A 26,861-nucleotide genomic window follows, 5' to 3' on the forward strand; every position below is an offset into this window, starting at 1 on the left:
CTGGCAGCCTGGGTCATGGTGGTGGGTGCCCCAGGAATCATAGAATCATAGAATACTAGGACTGGAAGGGACCTCGAGAGGTCATCGAGTCCAGCCCCCCGCCCTCAAGGCAGGACCAAGCTCCGTCTACACCATCCCTGACAGATGTATGGCAGAGCCCTGGAAAGTGCAACCAGCCTTACTGCAAAGTTAAGGTTTTGTCTCTTTAATTTGCATCTGCCTGGTGCATTTTCCTTGTCAATATTTGCCTGCGCTGAGTGCCAAAGGTTTAAGCTAAATCTCAAATGTTTGGCTTCCTCTCTCCACTCACCTGAGAAGTGGGCTTTTCTAGAGCCCCTGGGTCTATCTCTATCGTTAGTCCTGTAGCACCTTAGAGACTCGTTTTTCTAACGTGTTTCATGACGTTCAGGATTGTGGTGAAATCCTTCCCCCTTCTCCCCCGCTCCCCAGTGAATGTGAGCCTTAAGGGCGGACTAAGTGCATTCCTGTTTGTTTTTCCTTAGTGGTTTTGGCTTTCGGAGGGGGATTCTGGGTGTCGCAGGAATGCTGGCTTGTTGTGCTATATATGGCATTTCTCCTGAGCAGTTCGGATGGAGTCCGTCCCGTCTGTGAGGGGAGCCCCATTTTTCCACTAGTCATACTGTGCAGGCCGATCACGTCAAGAAGCAAGCTGAGACGGCTCTGAAACTCATCCCTGTGGCTGCAGTAGTCTGGCTCTCTGTGCTCCTGTGAAATTCTTGTGAGTTAGATGCTGTTTTCTTCAGCTCCCAGTACGCTCTGTGGGGTCTTTTGCCCAGTGGTGGTCTCATTTATGCGCTGCTGGCCAGCCTATCTCCTACCGAAAGGGGATTCAGAGAGAGGTGCTGAGTATGATCAACGTCCTAGAAAATCTCTCCTGCAAAGAGAGTGAAACAATTGGGGTGATTACCTTGGAGAGCAGAGGAGGAAGAGGAGACGTAATAAAAGTCTGGCAAGAACACATCACCAAGGAGGCATTCAATGCCATTTAAAGGTGGGAAATTCTAGCCGATAAAAGGAAACCGTTTTTCCTGCAATGAGTAATGGGACTGTGGAACTCCTCGACACAGGAAATCAGTGAGGCGAGAAATTTAGCAAGTTACAAGAAGGGACTGGACACACAGCGATATCATGAGTACCCAGAGTTGGTCTAACTCGTGGTAACACATTTTGGAAGGGAGATCAGATAAAACCTCCCACTTCTGGGCTAAACGAGTCTTCAATGACTAGAGACCGGGGTGAGACTTGCTATGGTGGCATGGGGCAGATTATCCCATGCTTGCTTCTGTGGGTGCTTACGCCTTCTTTGGACGCGCCTCTCAGAGGTGGGTTTCTGGGCTGGATGGCCCAGTCTGGCAGTTTGTATCTTGACTGGCTGAGCGCATGGTGAGGACTCAGGGCTGCTCTCACGGCTGGCGCACAGATTGCTCTGAGCATCGGGGACGGCCCGGATGTGAGATTTGAGTTGTGCACAATGCCGTCCCGGGGGAGGGGAGGGGAGGGGAGAAAAGGTGGCCTTGGGTTGGCCGTAGAAGGCTAGAAGCTGAGACGTGTGGTTCCCAGGACCACCGGTGCTCTTGGACACCTCTCTGCAGCTCAGTTTCTCCTCAGTGCAGGAGGGATAATAATTCTGGAGCGTGTTACTGTGGAACCAGAGAGCCCCAGTTAGAAGCCAGGCCTGCATTGCGCTAGGGCAGGGGTGGGCAAAATGTGCCCTTGAAATCTGGCCTGCCTCCCGCTGGGACCCTCAGGCAGCATCCCTGCCCGCCGCAGCCCCAGGCCGCTCAAAGCAGTCAGCTGCTCGGACCATGAGCCTCTCGGTGTCACGTGCCCCGGGGGGGGGGGGCTTTGTGCACTGTGCCCACCCCCAGCATGATCATTGTGGCTCCTGTTGGCTGTTCCCTCCCCACCCCGGGCACAGGGCACCTAGAGGCACAAAGCAGCCGGCCGCTTTGAGCGACGTGGGGCTGTGGCAGGCAGGGAGCCTGCCTGAGGGTCCCGCTGGCCTGTTTGCGGGGAGCCGCATCTGGTACCCTCCTCCTGCACCCCAGCTCCCCTCCCCCAGGTCACCACCCCGCACCCCCCCAGATCATAACTCCCTGCACCCTTCCCAGAATCCTCTCCTACACCCCAATCTCCTGCCCCAGGTTATAACCCAAGCCCTCTGTACCCCTCCCCCAGGTCAGACTCCTCTCCTGCACCCAGAATTGTTCCTGGACCCCTGCACCCCCACCCCCTGCCCCAGGTCACAACCCCCTCCTTCACTCGAACTCCCTCCCAGACCCCACACCCTCTCCTGCACTCCAGTCCCCTACCCCGAGCTGCCTTCTGCACCCAACCTCTGTCCCAGACCCTGCAGCCCTTCCACAGAAAAGTGCAGCCCTTGACCACTTACCAAAATCTTTGTGTGGCCTGTGATCAAAAATCATTGTGCTAGGGCAGGGGTGGCAAAAAGGCGTCCGTGGGCCGGATCCGTGGAGCGTGCGGTGCTTAGTCCACCCTGGCGCCTGACTCTAAGCATCGCGCACCGGAAGGTAGGGAGCGCGAGACTCCGCGCTCCCCCCATCCCCACGCCAGTCAGGGCCTGGGGTCGCGGGAGAACACAAAGTCTCCTCCTGCCCTGCAAGGGGCTCTGCACTTAGAGTCAACTGCCAGCTGCTGCTAAGCTCCCTTGCAGGGCGGGGCAGACGTCATGTGCTCCCCCCACCCCTGGGCCCTGATTGGCCTGGGTGCAGTGGGGGGCCGCACGCGAAATCTCCTCTTACCACCAGGGTCGCGGGCGCCTAGAGGGAATCACTCGCTGTCCAGATCAGCTGGCGGTTCTCTCTGGGGGGTGGGGACAAAGACTTCACACGCTCCCCCATCCACAGACCAGGGTACGTGGGCGGGGAAGCATGGGAAGTGTCCTGGCCCCGCCCCTTCCACCTGAGGCCCTGCCCCTTCCAGGGCATCCCGGGGGCACTTAAAAAATGATGAGGGGTTTGAAACGGGTCCCATAGGAAGAGAGGCTAATGCGACTGGGGCTTTTCAGTTTAGAAAAGAGGAGACTGAGGGGGGATAGGATAGAGGTCTATAGAATCATGAGTGGTGTGGAGAGGGCTGATAAAGCAAAGTTATTTATTAGTTCCCTAAATAGAAGAACTAGAGACACCAAATGAAATTAATGGGGAGCAGGTTTAAAACTAATGAAAGAAAGTTCTTCTTCACACAGCGTGTAGTCAACCTGTGGAACTCCTTGCCAGAGGAGGCTGTGAATAACAGAGTTTAAAGAGAAGCTAGATAATTTCCTGGAGGTTAGGTCCATAAAAGGCTATTAGCCAGGGGATAAAATGGTGTCCGTGGCCTGTGTTTGTCAGAGGCTGGAGAGAGATGGCAGGAGACAAATCACTTGGTCATTGTCTTCGGTCCACCCTCTCTGGGGCACCTGGTGCTGGCCACTGTGGGCAGACAGGATACTGGGCTAGAAGGACCTTTGGTCTGACCCAGTCCGGCCGCTCTTATGTTCTTAGGTAAAAATGTCTGAAGTGGCCCCTGGTGGAAACTTGTTGCCCACCCTTGCGCTAGGGGCTGTACAAAGAACAAAAAAGCAGTTCCTGCCCTAAAGGGCTAGGAGTGGCTGGGCTCTCTGAAGGGCCAAGTGCCTGGTGCTGCTCTCAGCTAGACGGGGGGTGCTCCACGCCAGCCCTGGAGCGACTCGTTGGACCCACCGACTTTCTTCCCTCTGGCTCAGCAGTGAGAGGCCTCGGCCGATCCTGCAAACGTCCTGTCTCCCGTAAGGGAGTAACCTGGCTGGGTGGCGGAGACGAGCCGCCCTGCAAGGCGAAGGGAAGGGTTAGTGTCCGTGCCAGGCCCTTAGCAGGGGTTTTCCTGGAGGAGAGTGGGGGAGGGGGGCTGCTTTGAATGGTGGAACATCCTGAAAGGCAGGTCCGAGACCAGGCGCCGCCGTGGTGGGAGATGGAGCGGCCTGCCCGTGTGGGTCAGACCCCCTGCAATTGGCTAACCAGTGCAGCTCCATTCCTAGAGGAAACTCCTTTTCCGCTCTGCCTGCCAGCCTACCCCAGCAACTCCCGTGCTGCACTGCCAGGCCTGGGCCGGTCTGCCCAGCGCTGCTGGTGGAAGGCGGGCCTGGGAGGGGCGGCTGGAGCCGCCTGCTTCAGGGAGGGAGAAAGGAGCTTTGAGTTGCCACTGGCAAAGCTCTGGGTAATTTGCTTAAACGTTGATTGTAGGTTAATCCTGGATTACCAGAGGGCAGAACCGCCTCGGGTGGGGTGCAGAGAGGGGTCAGGCCTTTCGGGAGGGGCCGGCTCGCTCCCCACAGCCCCTTAACTCCTTTTGGTTTGTTTCCTTCTTCCTCTCTTTGCAGGGCTCCCAAAGCGCCTCTCTCCGGGGCGACTTGCCCGTGGACAGCAGCACGCTCAGCCCGGCTTCCAAGGCTCACGGTGACTGCAGGGAGGGAGGCGTTGCCAGCCAGGGTGCAAGCCGAGGGGTAGAGCCCCGGCCTGGTGCCGCTCCGGCGCAGACAGACCGCTTCCTTTCGGAGGGCTCACAAGCGAGACGGGAAGCAGGTTACCTTGCAGCGCGCCGGGGGGCGTGGGCAGCAGCAGGAAGGATTCCCCCGCAGATCTGCATTCTCGAGCACCTGGGAACCCATGAGGGCAAAGACCAGATCCCGCGGGGGTTTCCAGTTACAAGGAAGGAGCGAGTGCAGAAGGGATTTCTCCTCGCCTCGGCTGACGGGCTTGTGCAGGGCTGAGCGCACGGTGCCTGCCTTTTCTTCCCCTTTCTTCTGCCGGATATCTGATCTCGGCCCTGCGGGGGCCGCAGGTGATGGGCACTAAATTGTGCGTCTCTGCCGTCGGGCAGCTGTGAACGGAGGAGCCAGCAGCCATGGAACTACCTGTTGGGTCCCAGGACTGGGAGGAGCGCCGTTGCGGTTCCGAGGCGGCCGCATGGAGCGGGGACAGCTGCAACTGAGTGATCGGTGATTTTTTTCCCCCTTGTTGGCCACCCCGGCCCTTGCTTCGTGAGCACAGGAGGCAAAAGGGTGGACGTTAGCCAGGCTTCGGAGCACGGACCGGTGCCAGACAACTAACGTGCCTGTTCCCCCGGGCAGGGCCTGAGAAGCCATTCTGCCCCTCTGCTGTGCGCTGCCGGGTGTGCCGGCCGAGGCGGGGCTGGCCCCACTGGCTTGCCGCAGGACGGAGCGGTTGTGCCGCTCTGCGGGGGAGAGATTTCTCGTCCCTGCGTGGCGTCCACTGGGCTGAGGGGGTGTCTCACCCGCTGTGCCGGGCGCGTTGCTTGTCGGCTGGTTCGCACGGTGGGGGGTTTCTGGACTTCCAACTCAGGGGAGAGACTCCAGGGCTGTGAGGCTGGGAAGCCCAGCAAGGCAGGCAGAGGAAAGCTGGGGAAAGGGTGGTTATGGGGCAGCCCCCTCGCTCTCCGGAGGGTCTGGTGGAGCCCCAGAAAGCAGCCAGGCTCCAGGGGTAAGACGAGTTTGCACCATTCCAGCTCTCTGAGGCTGGGGCCTGGCAACACAGCGGGTGCGGCTGATGCTCTGGGAGGGGCCACGGGTCCCTTCACCTCCCTTCTGCACACACCGGGCTATCCAAGCGCCCGCGTCTGGAGCAGAGGCCTCGGGGCGGAGTGGGGGGGGGCGCCCATTCCGCCGGCCATGGCGGAGCACCTGGAGCTGCTGGCGGAGATGCCGGCAGTGGCGCGGATGAGCACGCAGGAGCGGCTGAAGCATGCGCAGAAGCGCCGGACGCAGCAGCTGAAGAAGTGGGCGCAGTTGGAGAAGGAGGCCCAGGGCAGGAAGGCCAGAGCAGACAAGCGGCGGAAGAGCAGCCGCAAGGAGAAGCGCGTGCTGTTCCCGGAGAGCACCAGGTTACTGGAGGCCGCGTCGCGCAACGACGTGGAGGAAGGTAGGTGGGCAGGGGGCCTGCAGGCTGGGGGTGAGGGCGCGGGAGGCCGGGTGTGGTAGCAGCTGTGGATGGCCTCTGTCAGGCGGGCTGTGAATGGCACTCCCTCCCGGGCTGCGGGCAGGGTGGGCTGGTGCTGGGGGTGTCTTTCCTCGGGGGGCAGAGCCGTGAATCCAGGCCCTAGTGGTGGGTCGCCTCTCGCTGCAGCAAGGGAATCCCCCGGCGAGGGCCATGGGGTCTCCTTCTGGGGGGTGACAAACAACCCGGCCCACACATGCCTTGCTGTCCGGAGAGCTGGCGTCTGGACGCCTCAGCAAGCAGTGCTGGTCCGCAGGCTGCGGGGCGGTGGGTCTGGGGCAGCGTCTGCCCGGGGCTGCTCCGGAACACGCGGTTCTGTGCCCACCAATCCCCTTTGAAATTGCTGCCGTCTGGGCTCTGACTTGCTGCCTGTTGACTGGGGAGCGGAGGGGCAGCATGAGGTCTGACGGGCGTCGGGGGGAAGCGGCTCACCTCCAAGCACAGCGCGCTCCAGCATCGCCAGCTCTGGGGGCCCCCAGGCTTCCTCGCTGTTTAAAATGGGGCAACTCCAGAGCACCGGAACACCGCACAGCTACTCCAGGGCCAGCTCTGGCTCGCTGGCGCCGCCAGCCCGGCACGGCAGAGGAGTAACCGCCTCCCTTCTTCCGGACGCGCGGCTGCCCAGCGTTACTTCTCAGGGCTGTGCTTTGTGGCCCCAAGTCCAGTGCCAGGCTGTGGTTCCCTGAGGCTCCCGCAGACAGAGCCTGGCAGCCGGCAGACCAGCGCTAGGCTCCGGGTGGGCGTCAGTCGGTGGCGTGCAGCCTTCCAGGGACCAGCCATGCTCAGAGGAGAGCTAGGGAGACCCCTGCCTTGGTCCCTGGGATGTGAGGAGCTGTGTCCGTCACCGGCCACGAGGTGAAATCTGCCCTTGCAGCCTTGATAAGTGGCAGAGGGCAGGTGGGCGAACGGGGGAGCGGGGTCGTAGGTTTCTTCAGTCCCTAATGGCTCTGATTCACTAAGGCAGATCTACTCTGCCCCCTTCGGCGCGGGCAGTGTCCCTCCCGTCTCTTCTAGATCCGGCTTGGTGCGCGGGCCTTGGCTTGCCAGGGAAGGTTGGTGCCCGGGAGCAGCTGGCTGTAAGGAGCAAAGCTCCTCTCTCTTGCGGGGGGTGAGCATGCATAAGGGTCAGGCAGTGTCTCACAGGGCGTCCGCGCCCCTAGTCACGTCCGTTCCGCTGGCTCTTGTCGTCCCATTCCCCGCTCTTAGGGTATGTCCAGACGGCATCCCTCTGGGGGATGTAGATTAGGCAGGTCGACACTGCAAATGAGGCAGGGATTTAAATATCCCGTGCCTAATGTGCATAAAAATGGCCACCACGTTTTGCCGACTGTGGCGGAGTGGGGGGCTGTCTGCTCTGTGACCCGGGTCCCCCCTGTGAGGGGAGATTCTCACTGACTCTCCCAAACGTGGATTAACCCAGACACCCCGGCTCAGCCTCCCAGGGAGGGAGACAAAGGGAGGAGGAGGAGACCAGCCCCTGGCTGGGGGCAGGGCTGGCAGGGAGTTTGAGTTTCTGGCTGGTATCACGGGGGAAGCAGCCTAAGCAAGGGGCTGGGATTTAGGGGCCCAGGCTCCCCCATCTCAAGGGGGGCTGAGGCATCCTAGGCCTGCCCTGGAACCAGATTCCATCTGTGCTGGGCTGTACCCTGGAGAAGCAATAAACTCCCCTGTTCTACTGGCTGGCGGAGTCTGTCCGTGCCACTCCGGGGGTGCAGGAGGTGTGGGACCCCGACGCGCCGTCACACCGACTCAGCGCTTTGTCGGCAAAAAGCAGCAGTCGAGGGGGGATCTGTCGAGAAAGAGCCTGTTTCGACAGCTCCCCTGGCATAAGGGAGGGATCCGCGTGCTTTGGAATGTATCTTGGCCGCTTAGCAGGGACGCCCTGTCCCGCCATTTCACGCTGGTCTGGTGAGAGGAGACCTCAGGCTGAGGGTTTGGAAAGAGAAAACGGGCCAAGGGGTGTCCCGCTGCTGCCAGAGACACCCCAGACCCGTATCCTGTAACTCCCACGCTTTGCTCGCCTCTTTTCAAAGCTCATTTCTGTGACGTCCCCCCAGCGGTCTTCACTTCCTGAGAGCTTTCTGAGAAGAGTTCTAGCCAAGTCCCATGGCTCTGGCTGCGGGAGTCACGGGCAGCTGCTGGAGCTCTAGAGTCTACAGAGTTCGCAGAATGATGTGGGACATCGCAGAGCAAGCCTGTGCAGCCTACAGTGGTTAATGGCCTTTTGTTCCCTGCCGGGCCTTACGCCGCTAGCTGCAGATGAGCTGACTGGGACTTCTCAGCTTAGAAAAGAGGAGGCTAAGCGGGGGTAGGACAGAGGTTTATAAAATCGTGACTAGTGTGGAGAAAGTGACTAAGGAAAAGTGATTGACTTGTTCCTATAACATAAGAACTAGGGGTCACCAAATGAGTGAATAGGCAGCAGGTTTAAAACAAACCAAAGGAAGTTTTTCTTCACGCAGCGCAGTCAACCTGTGGAACTCCTCGCCAGAGGATTTTGGGAAGACCAGGACTTTAAGAGGGTTCAAGGAAGAACTAGATAAATTCACGGAGGTTGGGTCCATCAGTACTATTAGCCAGGATGGGTAGGAACGGTGTCCCTGGCCTGTTTGCCAGAGGCTGGAAATGGGTCACAGGAGAGGGATCACTTGATGACTCCCTGGTCTGCTCACTCCCACTGGGGCACCTGGCATTGGCCACTGTGGGCAGACAGGCCCCTGGGCTGGATGGACCTTTGGTCCGGCCCAGCGTGGCCGTTCTAATGGTGCTAAAAGGAGTATTGATTGAAAGGGGCCTACACTCAACTGTGCGTCTTTGTAATTGCCAGTGACTCCAGAAATGCCCAAACTGCCTGCCTGGGGAGTTTACCAGACTCTGTAGCCTGAGGATTAAGCCGGGTGCAGCTTGCACTGGTCACAGGTGGCCGGTTCTTTCCCGTAGTAGCTCTGTCAATTATTCAGCTGCACAGAGGTCACGGGATTCACCGGTCTCTGCAAGCACACTGCTGTGAGAGGCGTGTCCCAGCCCCCCGAGTCCTGGGGCAGTGCCTGCTAAGAACCCACTCACCCTTGCTGCTCAGAACAGTCCAGGGTGCAGCTTCCGGGACCCCCCTCGGGCTCTGGTATCTGCCTCTGGCTAGCAGGCTGTTCTCCATTACCCTCGCCCACTTCTGGCTTTTGGAAAGGCCAAGGAGCTGACCCTTATTCCCCCGGACTTGCTGGCTGCAGGGGGTTTGCTGGGTGTGGCCTCTCCACCCCTGGCCTCCTCTCCCCGCCTCCTGTATTTCTGGGCTTGGCAGAGGGGTTCTCCCCTGCTGCTTCTGTTCATTGGCTGCGTGCTGGGGGATTCTGCCTCCTGGTATTTCTCTCTGTGCTTGGGAAAGGCCTGAGCCGCACCCGGGGCGCTGGACGTGTTACAGACTCTGGCTAAGGCTGCACTGGGCGCGCTAGTGCACGGCCGCCGTTGTGCTGCCCAGCGCCAGTGTGGCCTCCGCGCGCTGTGTGACCCACCTGCATGAGGGACATGGCTCTCCGTGCCGGGAGCCTCTTGACCTCGGAGCTTCCCAGCGCTGCCACAGGTTGCGTTTTCACGCCCCCGAGCGAGACGGTTGCCGCGCCGTAGAGCGGCCTTGCGGACGTGCCTCCGAAAGACAGCACCGCATCAGGCCACATGTGGGGGGGTTCCCTTTGCAACCACAAGGGCTAGAAACCTGAAACGGATGGTTTGGCCACCTCACTGTGCTTGCCAGCCAGGAACGGGTTTCTGCTTGCTACTGAACTGGAAGGGACCTCGGGAGGTCAGTCTGTCCTGTCCCCTGCCCTCAGGGCAGGACCAAACACCATCTAGGTCATCCCTGAAACGTGTTTGTCCAGCCTGCTGTTAAATATCTCCAGAGAGGGAGATTCCACAACCCTCCTAGGCAACTTATCCCAGTGTTTCACCACCCTAACAGGCAGGAAGTTTTTCCTAATGCCCAACCTAAACCTCCCTTGCTGCATTTAAGCCCATTGCTTCTTGTCCTATCCTCAGAGGCCAAGGGGAACAATTTTTGTCCCTCCTCGTGACACCCTTTTAGATACCTGAAAACTGCTCTCATGTCCCCTCTTAGTCCTCTCTATTCCAAACTAAACAAGCCCAATTCTTTCAGTCTTCCCTCCTAGCTCATGTTTTTCTAGACCTTTCATCATTCTTGTTGCTCTTCTCTGGACCTTCTGCAATTTCCTCACATCATTCTTTAAATGTGGTGCCCAGAACTGGACACAATACTCCAATTGAGGCCTAATCAGTGCAGAGTAGAGCGGAAGAATGACTTCTCGTGTCTGGCTCACAGCACTCCTGTTGATACATCCCAGAATCATGTGTGCGTTTTTTGCAACAATATCACACTGTTGACAAATGTTTAACTTGTCATCCACTATGACCCCTAGATCCCTTTCTGCAGTACTTCTTCCTAGACAGTCGCTTCCCGTTCTGTGTGTGTGACACGGATTGTTCCGTCCTAAGTGGAGCACTTTGCATTTGTCCTTGTTAAACTTCATCCTGTTTCCCTCCAGCTATTGCTCCAGTTTGTCCAGATCGTTCTGAATTATGACCCTATCCTCCAAAGCACTCGCACCCTCTCCCAGTTTGGGGTCATCTTTGACTGTTTCAAAGTAGTGAAATGTAGAATAAGGGTTCTGGTCTTTGTTTTTTTTGGCAAGGTATGTTCAACAAAGATGTAAAAACCTGTAATAACGGAGGTGTTAGGCAAGGCACTGTGTGAAATGACATATATTAAATCATGTCAATTGATTAATTTGTAACGCTGGCATTTGCTGAGTTCCTACATAATTCTTTCTAACATTTGGGAATCTGGAAATTTTCCCCTTCGTAGGTTTTTGACGTTGTTGTTTGCTCCTTACATATAATACAGCGGTGTTCCTTCTGGCAGGGAGGTGCCTCGACTAACCCCATTGCCTTTCCAGCTGATTACAGAAGGAGCAGCAGCCGGTCTGGTGGATCGAGGTTAGAATTTGGGAGCCCTGGGGTCTTATTTCTGGGTGGCCCACTCTGTAGTGGGAACTTTGACAGATCCCTTCATGAACCGTGTCTCATTCCTTGTCTGAATGGAGGTTCGAATGGTAGGTGTGTGCCCTACGATGTGTTGAGATGTCACAGAGAAAAACATCTGCACGTGTGTAGTTTTCATAGGTTAATGTGGCATAGGCAGATTGGCTCCGTGTGGCGTTATCTGCTCTCATCACCAGTGGGGAGTACAGTCTCTTCGGCTGAGAGCAGCTGTCTGGGAGTTGATTTATGGGGGGAGAAACCCTCCTAATCTTGTTTGTTTCCTCTTAGCACCCTGAGGCTCTGATGAGATTACAGTCTATTTACAACAATGTACCACAGCATCTTCCTTTTCCTCCCCCCGTCCCTGTGTGGGGGAGCTGCCTCCTCCTGAGCCTGCGGCTTCTCTCATCCTGACTACTGGGGCTTCCCACCGAAGTTTCCAGACCCAGCTTGCTTGCAGTCTTGAGCTGAGCGGCCTGGTCAAAGCATTGCATGCTGGGACTCATTGTCATTGGTGCACCTTCTCTCCAGTCTGGAGGAAGTGAGCTGCCGTCTGCTCTCTGGGTGCGGTTAGGGGTGATCCTTGGGGCCGGACAAGCTGACAGTGGGCCCTGGGTCATTACGCTGCCCTATGCTCCAGGCAGGATCCACCGGCTCTAGGTAGCCGTGGGCAGGTAGGCAGCGTGGATTGGAATCTGCACGCGTATCCTTTGGGTGCCTGGAACCCTGCAGTGTCCTTTAGCTTCCTGTTTCTGCTCCGTTTCTCAGGGAAGGAGAGAGATTTTATCAGCAAGGGCACCCTGCTCCTCGCAGCACCAAACCTCTGTCCGAGCTAGAGGATGGAATTTCTCCCGCTCGTTTCCTGTAACCGCCCAGAGAGCCCCACGGTGGGGATCCAGACAAGCCAACTGAGCATCGTGATCTGTACGTGCTGGTTCAGGAGTCGCCCTCGGGGCCTTGGGCTGGGCAGTGGTTGCTCCTCTCACCCCCACTTCCTGCTGAGAACAGGATCGATCCACTCCCTTCTGCAACCAAGCAGGTTGTCTGTGGTCATCAGCTGGGACCTGAAACAAATGAACATTTAGTTGTGGCTGGGGGTTGGTGTTTCCAGACTAAGGGCAGGTCTGCACAACAAGAACAGGTTGATCTAAGCTACGCAACTTGAGTGACATTAGTAGCGTGACTGTTATCGAAGTAGCTTAAATCTATCTACCCCCGGGTCCATGTTGCAGAGAGTCAACAGAAAAAACTCTCCCGTCAGCTCCCCTTACTCATCTTGTTCTCGACTGGAGTCGACAGGAGCGTGATTGGCTGTCGATTTATTGGGTCTTTGCTAGACTGGCTAAATCGACCACCAGTGGATCGATTGCTGCAGTGTCCATCCAGCCAGTAGTGGAGACAAGCCCTAAAGGTGGGAGGTTACTGCTTTGGGAAGGCAGGTGGAAGGGTCTGCAGTGTGTGGCGGGGAGGCGGGCAGGAGAACAAAGTGTCTTAATTCATTGTGGAGCTCTTTGCTGTCAGAGTCCGACGCTCAAAGTGCAGGATTTGCCATGGGTCACGCCCGACTAGTGGGCTGTCCCCGTGTTCACTGGTGCCTGCCCTCAGACCTTTGCAGCTCTGCCTTGGTGTGCAGTGACTCTCCCACAAGGCGGCACGCCGGGCCGGCTCAGCACAGGGATGTGAGGCCTCCAAGGAAAGCCCAGCATGCTGAGGCGAGTGGTGATGGTGGGTCAGGACGTGCTTGCTGAATGTGCAGCATCTGCTCCGCCTCAGGAGTTGCCGGCATTCGGCCAAGAGGCCGAGTAGAACCCCAGACCTTCCGCTCTCCCTGCCGAGCGCCCGGCATGTGAGGGGCTGGGACCTGGCCACGTGCTGCTGGGCGGCCCAGGCCGCTGAGTGGCGGGCTGCTGGCGTTTCCACTGTGTTGGGGTTGCACCGTCTGGCGCCGCCTCTCTCTCGGGCCTGCCTAGACAGGCACCGTGTGGTCCTCAGATGAAGAGGCAGACTGGCTAAAAATAGACCTGAAGTTAACCAGCTGAGTCGCTCCGGGACTTGGATCCGGGCTGCCGGGAAGGAACCGAAAAGGGGCTTTGTGGCTGTTTGCATTCAATATCACATGGAGGAAACCTGCCGGCTCCGCTGGCCTAGAGGCGGATGTGGTCTGTCCATATAATAAGTGTAAACTATGTGCCAGCTGCAGGGTTGACCTCTAGGGTCTTGGTCTCTGGGTTGGGTTGCCAACCCTCCAGGATTGCCCTGCGGTCTCCAGGCGTCCTCAATTAAAGGTCACATCATGTGAGGACACCTCCAGGAATAGATCCAGCCACAGTTGATAACTGTACCGCTGTGGCCTGCTCCGACCTTCGCCACTCTGCTCCCGGGCCTGGGCCGAGAGCCACCGAGTCGTTTTACACAGGCCACTGCAGGGCCGTCTGGCAGGACGTTCCTGGCCTGGGCCCCGCGTGAGCGGAAAGGCCCCAGTGTCTGTCCACGGCTCTCATAGGGCTTGGTGCTTTCCTCTGCCCCTCAGGGCTCTCTGGGGGCCACCTCAAAGGCTTGTTTTAGCCCCTTCTGTTCAACAGGCCTGTCAGGCCCGTTTGAGAGAGTGGGACCAGGCCGTCATTTCATTGGTCTGCCAGTGGCGGTGGAGTGTGACCCACTAGCTCTGAGAGGTGGGACCTGCTCCTTGTAGCTCCGCTACAGCCCCAGCAGCCCCCCGACCCGGTAACCTGGCATGCTGAGACCAGCTGGCTTAGGTGGTAAGTTTTGAAGTCAGCGGGACCCGGACATCTGCCCTGGAGGCGCGTGCTTGCCGGCGTAGCTGCGGAGGCGAGCCCCGGGGAGTATTTGGACCTTTGGTCTGACCCAGTACGGCCGTTCTTCTGTTCTACTCCCGGCACCTCGTGCTCTGAACACGGCTGCAATGCAGCGGGGATTGCCTGGCTGCCGCGCGTGGTGGTAATGCGGCTACTTGGCTCAGTTCCTGCAAGAGCTCCGTTTTACCCAACCAGCCTTGAGGGACGGCGCTCATCTGACAGCGAGCCAGGAAAAGCCCGGGAGGAGCAGACTCGACTGGATTATGGAACCGCTGCCTCCCTTCAGATACTTCTATTCCCACTGGTCTAGTCTAGCTTCTTCCACGTCCTAGCATGGCCCTAAACGGCCCATCGGAACGGGCACACAAATGCCAGGCACAGGGCGCCGCGCGTCTCACTACGTACGCTGTGCGGCGGCACAAGTGCTGCACTTGGCTTTCCATAGCGGTTTCGTGGTCTCCAGGTAGCACAGAAACAGAGGCTCTGCCCTGAGGAGGGAAGGACCGGACCTTCCCTCGGCAGATGGCCCATTTGGACGTCATGGAAGCGTCAGGCTTTGGCTAGGGGGCACAGCTTGTCGTGGCCTGGCCGTGCCGTAAGTCACATGGTGCACACGCTGTTTGTTGGCCCTTTGGCAACAAAACACTGCCCGCCCCTCGAGCGGCTTTGCTTTGCCGGCGGATTGAGCACTAGCAATGGCCGCGCCAAGGCTTCGTCCGGGGAGGGGGGCTGAAGCACTGTGAACGACAAAAGCTGCGTCGCTCGATTGCTAGAGAGAGCCTTAGGCAATGAGGCAGGACAGAGCTGGCGCCAAGCTTTCTGAGCGCGTCTACATTGGAACGGATTTGCTGCATAACTATGGTCCTATGGCGGACATGACGTATACCAGGCTGAGTTCTTACCAGAATCCCAAGCCAAACATATTCATTGCCCCACACGGGTGGCTTCGGATGGCATAGAGAGACGGCATGGCCCAGCGTATAAGGCGCTAGACTGGAACTCGAGAAGCCTGCGTTTGAGTCGGTGCCGGATTTATGCACAAGCGAAGTAAGCTACTTCTTGGGGCCTCGACGTACAGACAAAGGATTTGTTTCTAGTTGCCTCCTCGGCTGTGACCTGGGATACGGGCAAATCTAAAACTTCATTGTCCATTGGCCTTTCCGTTAGAACACTGCACGTTATGTTTTTGGTAGTGCTCTGGGGCCTCTTAAACTTGACCTAGCTTAGGGCCATGTCCCCGGCTGTGTGCTGCTTGGGGAAAGTCACTTTATCTCTCCCTCCCTTCCTCTCCTTTTCTGTCTTGTCGGTTTAGCTTGTAAGATCTTTGGGGTGGGGACTGTCACTTGTGTGTCTGCACAGTGAATAGCAAGGTGGGGTCCTGGTTTCGCTCGGGCCGGCTGGCTGCTCTAGGCCCAGTGATGGTCAGAATCAAACAAGTTGGTAATTGTTTGGCTCCATGAGCTCTGGGTGACAACACAAGGGAGGCTCATTGCTTTGAAATATGATTTTGAACCTGATCCTAGCGTTCACGTGAACGCAGCATCGTAATACCGCTCCGCATGCTCCGGTGGATCGGGGAAAGCCCCCGTGTTTCGCTGCTTTGTTCGCTCTGGGTTAAGGTCACGGCTGAAAACGCGGCTTTTCCTAAGATTGACTTTTCTCCTGCTGCTCTTTGTAAAAACATTTTAACTTTGCACACTCGCTACCGTTACCTCCGTCTGAAACATTCAAAGAAGACCTAGCACACGTGAAACTTGCATGAAGTGACCACGCAAGCTCAGTACCGGCAGTGGGGAAATGTGGGCTTACAGCAAACCCTTCAAGTGAATCCGCCTGTGTTGCAGCATGTTTAAAATGGAGGCTTGGCCAGGTCTCAGTAATCCTTGGTGCTATTTCACGGAAGCAGCAGCTATTGTATTGAGACTTCCCAGCAGGCGCGCCAATCAGGTGATGCAGATTAGGGCCCGGAGAATGCGGAGGCCGCGAGGGTGTGTTAGTTTTGGTGGAAGTGTAGAAATGTTTAATCCCCTTGTAATGGTTTAGCTTGCTAAACAGCTCTGCAGAGAGCCCTGACAGTACAAAGCAGGAGAGCTGGGGGATTTCTCACGGTGGGTTCTCCTAGAGGTCACAAGTTCGTCAGGTTCAGACTCCCTGCCGGTGGGGGTCTGGGTACCGCGGCTGCGGCGCTCAGCGTTTTGGTAGCGTGGAATAGGGGAGCGGCCGACTCCCCGGCTGTGGGAGGCTAAGGAGCTAGGAGCTCCCTCCCAGCCAGCCCTGCTGAGCAGCCATGTGAGTCCTCAGCGCTGTAAGCACCGTTGGACTTGAGCCTCGGGAGCACAAAGCACCAAGCAAAGCTGGGAACGAACGATAAGATCATATTACTTTATAATAGGAGCCTAATGTATTGCAGCAGAGAACTGTGTAATGGCACCGCGTCCCGCTGCCTGGCGCGCTGCCTCCTCCTCGCAGGCTGTGCCGGGAAGGCAGGTTCAGTTCTGCAGGGGCCGGCGGGGGGGGGGGGTGTGCCGGGCCAGTTTACAGTGGACACACTGGCTGGCATCAGGAAGCAGGGCTAGTCACGCTGCCCCGCGTAACCTTGGAACGGCCCCGCCGGCTCACGCAGAGGCTCTGGCGGACGCGCTTGGCTTCGTTGCAGGGACGGGCCTCTGCACGCGCAGGGGCTGGAACCGTGGTGAACGCCGCAGAGCAGTGTTAGCCTCCCTAAAGAGCGACAAACCGTCACGCAGGGCTGGCTGCGGCCCCCTCTGTGGGGCACGAGCGTCTCCGTTTCACAGCTCGCGGCAGCACAGCGCTGCACACGGGGCTGGAAGGCTTGGGGGGATTAGCCGTGGGCCTCTCTTTAACAGAGCCAGGGCTCTCCTGGCTTGGCTGGAGGACTTGCTGGCCTCAGGGGAGAGCAGCGCCCAGCCCTTGCCTGGAGACACGGGTCTGTAGCACCTGGCAAAGGCTTCCTGCCTCCCTACGCGCTGTCCAGTGGGCGTCCTGTTGTAAACGGTCGGAGCAACCCGGTCACGTTCCCATCCCTGCAGTGCTTGGCTCTCCACCCCCCACGCCTCGCCTGGCGAAGGAGCCTGCCGTGCGGCCGTGTCCATCAGGAGAGGGCACAAGCCCAACCCCCCCCATCTCAGTTGTGGGACTGGGGCACCAGGCTCGGCACAACTGGCATGTTCTGTGAACTGGGCCGGGGGGCTTTCCCCGCTAGCCTGGGCCCCGTGTGGCTCCTCTAGCCGCCAGGGCCAGCCCGCCCTCGCGGAGCGCTCCCTCCGTGTGACCGGGGAGGGAGGACTGGCCACCGGCTGACCAGAGTCGGTCCCTCAGGGAGGGCTCCCGTGCGCATGCCGACCGGGCCCGACCCTGGGTCCCGTGTGCAGGGTAACAAGCTCCCAGGCTGGGAGAGTCCCACGCCTGCGGGGCCCTGCTGGATGCGCCCGCTGATTTCAGAGGGGCTTTGCTGGGTCTCTGCCCCTCCGACCCGCCGGGTGTGTCTCTGTAACCCCCCCCCCCCTCGTCTGACCCGCCGGGTCTCTGCCCTTCCGACCCGCCGGGTGTGTCTCTGTAACCCCCCCCCCCTCGTCTGACCCGCCAGGTCTCTGCCCCTCCGACCCGCCGGGTGTGTCTCTGTAACCCCCCCCGTCTGACCCGCCAGGTCTCTGCCCCTCCGACCCGCCGGGTGTCTCTGTAACCCCCCCCCCGTCTGACCCGCCAGGTCTCTGCCCCTCCGACCCGCCGGGTGTGTCTCTGTAACCCCCCCCCCGTCTGACCCGCCGGGTCTCTGCCCCTCCGACCCGCTGGGTGTCTCTCTGTAACCCCCCCCGTCTGACCCGCCAGGTCTCTGCCCCTCCGACCCGCCGGGTGTGTCTCTGTAACCCCCCCACCGTCTGACCCGCCGGGTCTCTGCCCCTCCGACCCGCTGGGTGTCTCTCTGTAACCCCCCCACCGTCTGACCCGCCAGGTCTCTGCCCCTCCGACCCGCTGGGTGTCTCTCTGTAACCCCCCCCGTCTGACCCGCCAGGTCTCTGCCCCTCCGACCCGCCAGGTGTGTCTCTGTAACCCCCCCACCGTCTGACCCGCCAGGTCTCTGCCCCTCCGACCCGCTGGGTGTCTCTCTGTAACCCCCCCCGTCTGACCCGCCAGGTCTCTGCCCCTCCGACCCGCTGGGTGTCTCTCTGTAACCCCCCCCCCCCCGTCTGACCCGCCAGGTCTCTGCCCCTCCGACCCGCCAGGTGTGTCTCTGTAACCCCCCCACCGTCTGACCCGCCAGGTCTCTGCCCCTCCGACCCGCTGGGTGTCTCTCTGTAACCCCCCCCGTCTGACCCGCCAGGTCTCTGCCCCTCCGACCTGCCAGGTGTGTCTCTGTAACCCCCCCCCACCCCCGTCTGACCCGCCAGGTCTCTGCTCCTCCAACCCGCCGGGTGTTTCTCTGTAACCCCCCCCCCCCCATCTGACCTGCCAGGTCTCTGCCCCTCCGACCCGCCGGGTGTGTCTCTGTAACCCCCCCCGTCTGACCCGCCGGGTCTCTGCTCCTCCGACCCGCCGGGTGTGTCTGTAACCCCCCCCCCCGTCCGACCCGCTGGGTCTCTGCCCCTCCGACCTGCCGGCTCTTCCGCAGGCAGCGGGGCCCAGCTGAGGCTGTTCCGAGTCGCCGGCAAAGCCATCTACTCTCCTGGCTCCCGGCAGATGGTCGAGCAAGGAACCGGGTCCCTTGGCAAGTGGCAGCCGCCCCTGCCCACGGGAGCCAGGCAGGATGCGGGGCAGGGCCGTTGCTGCCCTCTGATCTGTCTCCTGACCCCGCAGCAGCCCTTTGTGGAGGGAGAGCCCGGCGCAGCAGAGCCAACGAGCTGCTGATCAGAGCGGGCCCGGCCCGTTCCCGCTGGCAGGCTAGCCGCGAAGAGCCACGCATGGGCACAGACCATCCAGCGTCTTCTGCCATGTGGGGCATCAAACCACGTCCCATCCTGCGCCTGGCTTGGGAAGGGCCGGGCGGGGAGTTCCCAGGGGAGATTGATCTTTGCATCCCCGGCCGCTGGGCCGCAGCGCCGCAGGGCCCCCCCACTTGGATAAGCGCTGTCTGGTCGGACAGGCTGGGACTGGGCGCCAGAGGGGTCCCTGGATGACCCTCTGTGGCCCGCTCGGAGTCGCTTTCAGAATCGGGTGGTGTTAAGAGGGGTTTTACGGAAGAAGGAAACGTGCTTTATGTTCCTACTTGACATTGTTTCCAACTCCCTCGGGGGTTCCAGAGAGGCTGGCGAGAGGCTGTTCTCGGGAGGGGGGGGGGCAGAACCAGGAGCGATGGCTCAAGTGGCAGTGCGGGAGGCCTAGATTGGAGATTAGGACACGCTCCCTAGGCGGGCGGGGAGGCGCTGGGCCGGGTTCCCTGGGGAGGGGGTGGAGTCTCCGTCCCTAGAGGTGTTTACGTCCCGGCTTGCCCAAGCCCTGGCTGGGCTGATGGAGTCGGGCTGGTCCTGCCTTGGCAGGGGGCTGCACTCGGTGGCTCCTGAGGGCTCCGCCCGCCCCGGGGTCCTGTAGCTTCTGTGGACAGAGGAAGCTGAGCGCGTGCGTCAAAGCGGGGATCGCATTCGCTTGGGTCACTCCGATGTGCTGCTGTCCTGTGGTAACCCTGTGTGTGTGCCTCAGTTTCCCTGGGCACTGCACCAGTACCGAGACTTTCACGGAGGGAGGCTGCCCCAGCCCCAGTGGGCTCACAATGGCCAGACTCTGTAACCTGAGCCTGGGAGGGGGGTGCCCAGGTGACCCCTTTTGCCCTGGAAGCTGGACAAAGGAGGGGGGGGCAGCCTGCAGGGCCGGGACCTGTTGCTGAGTGTGGGAGTCAGTCTGGGCTGGCGCAGGGTACGGGGAGGGGGCCCCGGGCCCCCCTCCCCAGGCTGGATTGCACTGGCTCCCTCTGTTCCTGTGCTAACGAGTCCGTCCTACGCTGTGTCCCTGGGGCAGTGGCCCTTCTGGGCTCCCTGCCGTCTGAGCCTCCCCTCTGGCTGCGGGTGTGGGTGCAGGGCCCGGGGACTCCCCCGCCTCGGGGGCACCCAGTGGCACCGCTGCAGGAGGTTCGGGGGCTGCAGGCTTGTGGTTGTGACAGTGACCGTGTCTGAGGGACGCGAGGAGAGCGCGGTGAGCCCGACCCCGGGGAGAAAGCACCCGGCCGGACCCAGGCGGGGCCTGTCCTGTCTCTGCGCTGCCCCCCCGGGTGGTGCCGCCCGAGACTGCGCTGGCAGAAGTCCGGCAGGCGGAGTGGAGCGTCCAGCCAGTCTGCGGGGGGAGCGGGCGATGGGCCCGTGGCAAGTGGAGACAGCCAAGTGCCCGGCGGCCCCGCTGCGTGTCAGGGCCTGGGGCGGGAGGTGAACGCCCTGCAAAGCTGGGCCCAGTGTCCGCTGTCCGTCCTCCCACCGCTTCCACGGCCCCCAGGCCCATAGAAATGAGCATCAGACCGGCCGTGTGGGGTCAGCCCAAAGGTCCATCAGCCCGGAGCAGGGAGCCATTGCGCGATCCCTCCCCTGGCACGTGGACAGGGCTGGACCGTGCGGCCCGTGGCGGGGGGGTGCCTTGCTGGGGGGCCTGTGGCGGAGGGTGCACCTCGCCGGGCGGTCCCGGGGCAGTGGGCGCCTCGCTGGGGAAGTCGCGTGGCGGAGTGGGCGCCAGGCTGGGGGGGGTCCTGGGATGGGAGTTGGGGGGGGGGGGCGCCTCGCCGGGGAATCATAGAATAATAGGACTGGAAGGGACCTCGAGAGGTCATCGAGTCCAGCCCCCCGCCCTCAAGGCAGGACCAAGCTCCGTCTACACCATCCCTGACAGATGTCTATCTAACCTGTTCTTAAATATCTCCAGAGAGGGAGATTCCACCACCTCCCTTGGCAATTGATTCCAATATTTGACCACCCTGACAGTTAGGAATTTTTTCCTAATGTCCAATCTAAACCTCCCCTGCTGCACTTTAAGCCCATTACTCCTTGTCCTGTCCTCAGAAACCAAGAGGAACAAATTTTCTCCTTCCTCCTTGTGATACCCTTTTAGATATTTGAAAACCGCTATCATGTCCCCCCTTAATCTTCTTTTTTCCAAACTAAACAAGCCCAGTTCATGAAGCCTGGCTTCATAGGTCATGTTCTCTAGACCTTTAATCATTCTTGTCACTCTTCTCTGTACCCTTTCCAATTTCTCCACATCTTTCTTGAAATGTGGCGCCCAGAACTGGACACAGTACTCCAGCTGAGGCCTAACTAGTGCAGAGTAGAGCGGCAGAATGACTTCACGAGTTTTGCTTACAACACACCTGTTGATACAACCTAGAATCATATTTGCTTTTTTTGCAACAGCATCACACTGTTGACTCATATTCAACTTGTGGTCCACTCTGACCCCTAGATCCCTTTCCGCCATGCTCCTTCCTAGACAGTCGCTTCCCATCTTGTATGTATGGAACTGATTGTTCCTTCCTAAGTGGAGCACTTTGCATTTCTCTTTATTAAACCTCATCCTGTTTACCTCTGACCATTTCTCTAACTTGCTAAGGTCATTTTGAATTATGTCCCTATCCTCCAAAGAAGTTGCAACCCCACCCAGTTTGGTATCATCTGCAAACTTAATAAGCGTACTCTCTATCCCAATATCTACATCATTGATGAAGATATTGAACAGTACGGGTCCCAAAACAGACCCTTGCGGAACTCCACTTGTTATCCCTTTCCAGCAGGATTTAGAACCGTTAACAACAACTCTCTGACTACGGTTATCCAGCCAATTATGCACCCACCTTATCGTGGCCCTATCTAAGTTATATTTGCCTAGTTTATCAATAAGATAAGTCTCATGGCGGCGGGGGCACCTGTCCGGAGGGGTATGTGTGTCTGGTGGTGCAGACTGCTTGTGGGCAGGGTAGCTAGAACCTCATCCCAACCCTGCGGCCCCCATTGTTATGGGTTTCTCTTGGTCTTGTCCAAGGGCAGCGCCCCCTGCTGGCCGTGGGGTAGAAGCCGCCTGCACAGACACCGACTTCCTCTCGGGCACTGCCCAATTCTCTCACTTCCCCAGTGGCTGGAGGTGTCTCCAGAAGAGGTGGTGCCTGCCCTTCTCCGGGGAGGGCTTTGGGGCGCGAGGGCTGCCTGCCTCCCGGCAAGCTGCGCAGGAGGGCCCCGTCGCCGGAGCGAGAGCGGCCCTGGGGGTGTGCAGAGCGGAGGCGGAGGGACGGGGAGCCCGACGGGCCCTCCCAGTTACTCGGCTTTCGCCTGGCGGTGCCCTTTGGGTTTGTGCCCCCGGGGCGGGGATTCAGCGTGACGGGTTCACATTTTGGATCCTCTAGTCCGGGGCAGGGACCTCTTTTGGGTCGGGGGGGCTGCTGACCCTCAGGAAAATCAGTGGGGGCCGCACACAAGTGAGAAGCAAATAAAGAACCAATCCCATGAGATCCGCACTGCGGTGGGCCCCGAGTGGGACGGCCAGAGCCCGTCCCCCCAATCCCCTCCCACACCAGAGCCCGGGGGGATTTTGTGTGCTCCGGCAAGGGGGCTGGAGTGCCAGGGGGCCGGATCCAGGCATGCCCACAGCCGCATCTGGCCTCGCCCTCGCCCTCTCTCCGCCCCACGCGCTGTGGGGACTGGGCCCCGTGTGTCCTGAAGCCGTCGCCAGGCCGGGGCTCTGCTCACAGCACGGTCCCCCCGAAGCGCGCCGTCGGGCAGAGCCCAGCTGTGCCCCTGAATGCAGCCCCGCCCCTGCCCCCGGCTGAGGTCCTGCCCCGACCCCTCAGCCTGCGACCTCGCCGCTGCCGCCACGTCCCTGTAGGCAGGTGAGGGCTCCCGCTCCCCGAGAGCAAGGAGAGCCTGTCCCGGCCCTGGCGGCCCAGTGAGGAGTGAGACCCGGGAGCCGGAGTGCGCATTGTTGGAGCAGCGGCGCCTGGGGAGAGATCACCTCAGCCACGTGTCTCTGCCGCCCCCGCCACTGCCCACCGGTTGGCAGTGTGGCTCTCCCGCTGCTAGTCGTGGGGAAGACGCTAGCTCAGGGCTTCTGGAAATACTCCGTCTGCCTGCCTGAGTCTTGCCCAGCGATGAGGCTTGTGCCTCACCGTAAGAGCCTCACCGTAAACCCCCTTCACGTGGGATGGATCATCTACCGCACGTCTGAAATCCCAGCCCCGGCTCGGGGCGCCTGCGGCAGGGACTCCCCCAGGTGAACGCCGCCATGCGCAAGGCGAGTTCCAGCTCCCCTTGGTGTTTACTTGTGAGCGTTTCCAGTTGGACTGCCCGTCGCACAACCGGGGGGGGGGTTCATCGTTTTTCGCTTGGGTCGATTTACATCTGTGGCCCGCTCAGGCTGCTTATTTCACGGCGGCGGAGAGGGCTGGAGGTGAAAGCTTTCTAGCTAGGCGGGTCGGCGCCACGTCTCAAGGTGCAAATGGAGCCCTGCAGCCCAGGGTCGGCAGCTGCGTGTTTCTGGTTGGCCACGCGGTCGCGCTGGGGACGTTGCTGGTCGGCTTCGGGGGCAGAACCAGGCACAGATCCAGGCCTTCCCGTTTCCTACCCGTGGCTTCAGCCTGAGGCACTAAGTCTAAGGCGTCTCTCTCGCTAGTGGGCGGGGCGGAGGAGTCGCGGTGTATGAGGTCCGTCCCTAGGCTGACGACCTCCGTCCGGCCCTCCTCTTCCTTCTCTCTAAGCCAGGTCACACTCCCCCGAACCCCCCGGCCCCGGGGTTTCCTTCTCTGCCCTCCCTGCTCTCTCCTTCTGCACGTCAGGCCATCAAACCTCAATTCTCTTTCCTCCAGGGCACCTGCTGGTGGGGGCCCCCGGCCCCTCGGGGGCCAGGTCTGTGTCTGGGCTCCCCAGAAGGGGCCCTAAGAGCTGTGTGAGATGTCAGGCGAGGTTTCCCGGGCTCTTCAGGGCTGTGTTGGGGTGAGGGGAGATGCGCCAAGACACCCAACTCACACTGGCAGTCAAGGAGAGTTAGGCCCCTGGCTGGGATGTGCGGCTGCCCCCACTCCCTGCCCGGGTCACGCGGCTCCGAAGTCCCTCTGCAGCCCCGGCCCCTGTCTAAAAGCTCTTTGTTTTTGCAGTGCGCCACTTCCTTCAGAGCGGCATCAGCGCCAACGTGTCCAATGAAGATGGCCTCACTGCGCTGCACCAGGTAAGCAGGCTCTCCAGGTCCCCGCTGGCAGGGCCTTTTCGGACACCGAGCCTCGGCCGTCGCCGCGCACTTCTCTGTGGCCGGCCCCCTCTCCAGCGCCTCCTCCCTCCCCTCACTGCTCCCGCCACCTCCCCAAGGCAGGGCCGGTCGCTGAAGCAGGTGTCCGCCCGGACTCCCTTCTTCCTGTCACTACCTTGCAGCTCCATGCGCCCTCTGCCAGCTTGCTCCTCACCTGAGGCCAGGATGCGGCTCCCCGGGCCCCGAGCAGCGATCCGACCCTGGGGCCCTTTGTCTTTCACCTGAGGGGAAGCTGCAGGTTCTAGATTTGACTTGCGGCATCACCTGGTGGATCCAGGGTTTTGATTTTCCGATTTTCAAATTCTGAAATTCCGATTTTCGAATCCCCCAGCCCTTTGGATCCTGCTGGTGCGGGAACAGCCACAGACCAGGGCGCAGCTTGGAAATCAGGGTGCGCCTCTCGCCCAAGGAACGCCCCATTGAAATGAGGGCCTGGACTTGTCGCTCCGAAGAGATTCCTGCTCTCCCGTATTTGGGGCCTCTCCGTGACACTGGAATGCCTGAGAGACTCTCAGGGCGGGCAGAGACCTCGGGTCATCGAGTCCAGCCCCTGCCCAGAGCAGCACAAACCCCGACTAAACCGTCCCAGCCGGGGCTTTGGCCAGCCGCGACTTAAACACCCCTAGGGATGGAGATTCCACCCCCTCCCTAGGGACCCATCCCAGCGCTTCCCCACCCGCCTAGGGAAATAGTTTTTCTAATATCCAACCTAGACCTCCCCCGCCGCAACTTGAGCCCATTGCTCCTTGTTCTGCCACCTGCCCCCACTGAGAACAGCCTCTCGCCAGCCTCTTGGGAACCCCCCTGCAGGGAGTTGGAGGCTGCTCTCAAATCCCCCCTCACTCTGCTCTTGCTCTTCTCAGCATGATCTCTCTCTCTCTCTCCTTCTCCTTCCCCCGGGACCCAGGGTGTTTCACTGTTCAGGGAGTGGGGGTCGTTTCCTTTCGAGCCCCAGGCCCACCGTGGGTGCTCGGATCTACCTGCCTGTCCACCCCCCGCTGCGCAGCTGTGGCACGTAGGGGATGTGGCTGCGTTTAGGTTACAGAGCTGGGAGCAGAGTCCTGCGGCCTCCTGCCTCTAGCCACAAGCTGCCCCGGCCCCAGCGAACTCTGCTCGGAGGGTTTCCGAGTCTGGCGCCAGCAGAGCTCGCCCGGCCCGTTGATCACTACCGTGGCGGGAACCCTGGCTGCTCACTGCCCCTGCGGCATTTCTGTCCCGATCCCTGGGCTCCCCGGAGAGCGTCTTGGCCATCCCAGGCCAGCTGCCGAGGCCTTTGTGGGGATGCTGGGAAGGACAGAGCAGAGGAGCTAATGAGGCAGAAAAATGCAAGGGGGCATTCACACCTGGGGTGTCCCTAAGGCAACAAAGAGGGAGCTAATTGAGCTCTAACGTCCTAGCAGCCGGCCCTTCCTAGGGCTCCATGGCCCCAGACGCAGCGGAGTCTGCGCTGAGGTGTCAGACTCTGCCCCTCTGACCTCGCTCCCTGGGGCACGTTCCCCTTCAGAGCAGGGGGAGCGAAACCTGCCACCCTCTCGCCGCCTGGCGGGTTCCACGGGGCCCGGGGGCAGCATGGCTGAGCCGGAGCTGGCTGTAGCCGCCCTGGTGTTGAACCAAGAGGAGCTGGCGGGGGCCCTGCTCTGCAAGGCTCTGTCCCGAGCCGAGCTCTGGGACTGCTCTGGGAGAAGGCGGCGGGGTCGGTAAATCCCTTTCCTGGGAAGGGATGGCAGATAGAGCTGGGCCTGCTGCGCGGCTGGGCTGTACATCCGGCAGGGTGTGCGCTATGGGCCTCCCCAGGAGGTCTCCCCCCAGGACTGAGCAGAAGTAGAGAGGAGGGTCGGCTGCGGATGACACGGAGGGACCTGGCAAGAGCTCCGTAGCCGGGGACGGGGCATGCACGTACCCCTCGCACCCCAGGCATGCACGTACCCCTCGCACCCCCGGCATGCACGTACCCCTCGCACCCCAGGCATGCACGTACCCCTCGCACCCCAGGCATGCACGTACCCCTCGCACCCCCGGCATGCACGTACCCCTCGCACCCCCGGCATGCACGTACCCCTCGCACCCCCGGCATGCACGTACCCCTCGCAAGAGGGAGAGGCAGGAGGGCAGCAGCAGCGCCTCTTCTCACGAGAGCAGCGTTCAAGTACCTAGAAGGGTGTCCCAAGGAGGAGGGAGAAGATGGTTCTCCTGGGCCTCTGAGGACAGGACAAGCAGCAAGGGGCTTACACTGCAGCCAGGGAGGTTGAGGTTGGACATTAGGGGAAACGTCCTGCCTGTCGGCGGAGAAACGCTGGAATCGATTCCTTCGGGGGTTGTGGAGTCTCCGTCCCTGGAGCTAGCCAAGAGCCGGTTGGACAGTCACCTGGCAGGGATCGTTAGCCCAGGGGTGGCCACGTGCGGCTTGCGACGCCCCCCCCTTGGCGGCGCCCCTGGAAACGGCTCCCAGTTCCCTGTGCTCACCGGGGCAGAGGAGCGTCCGGCGCGGCTCTTGGCTCCTTGCGCTATATCCAGCGCTGCTGTGGCTCTGTGCCTGGAACGGGTTGGCCGCCCTGGTCTAGCCGGTGCTGCGGGCTGGACTCGATGCCTCGCGGGGCCCCTCCAGGTCCAGCGCGCTGTGAGTCTGTGCTCATACCGTACAAGGGACAGTTACTCCCACAGCAAGTGCCCGCACTGACGCCGGGCTCTGTGGTTACTTGGCGTGTGCTCCCGCTCGCCCTGGGCTTTGCATTGGGGCCGGGCTGGCACGGGGCCAGGAGAG

At 60.4% G+C, this 26,861-nt stretch overlaps 1 protein-coding gene across 3 annotated transcripts in view; it reads left to right on the forward strand.

Moving 5' to 3' along the window:
* PPP1R16A (protein phosphatase 1 regulatory subunit 16A) overlaps positions 1–26,861 on the forward strand; it is a 57,958-nt gene that overhangs the window by 13,734 nt on the left and 17,363 nt on the right. For all 3 annotated transcript variants that reach the window (XR_016348668.1, XM_075919936.2, XM_075919937.2), the window contains exons 2-3: positions 4,382–5,939; positions 23,952–24,022. Coding sequence is in view for 2 of the 3 variants with exons in the window: in XM_075919936.2 (XP_075776051.2) it covers positions 5,690–5,939; positions 23,952–24,022 (321 nt within the window). In the remaining variant the exon portion in view is untranslated. The remainder of the gene's footprint in view (positions 1–4,381; positions 5,940–23,951; positions 24,023–26,861) is intronic.

The sequence above is a fragment of the Pelodiscus sinensis genome, chromosome 2 (assembly GCF_052426305.1).
Source record: "Pelodiscus sinensis isolate ZL-2025 chromosome 2, ASM5242630v1, whole genome shotgun sequence".
Lineage (NCBI taxonomy): Eukaryota > Metazoa > Chordata > Testudines > Trionychidae > Pelodiscus > Pelodiscus sinensis.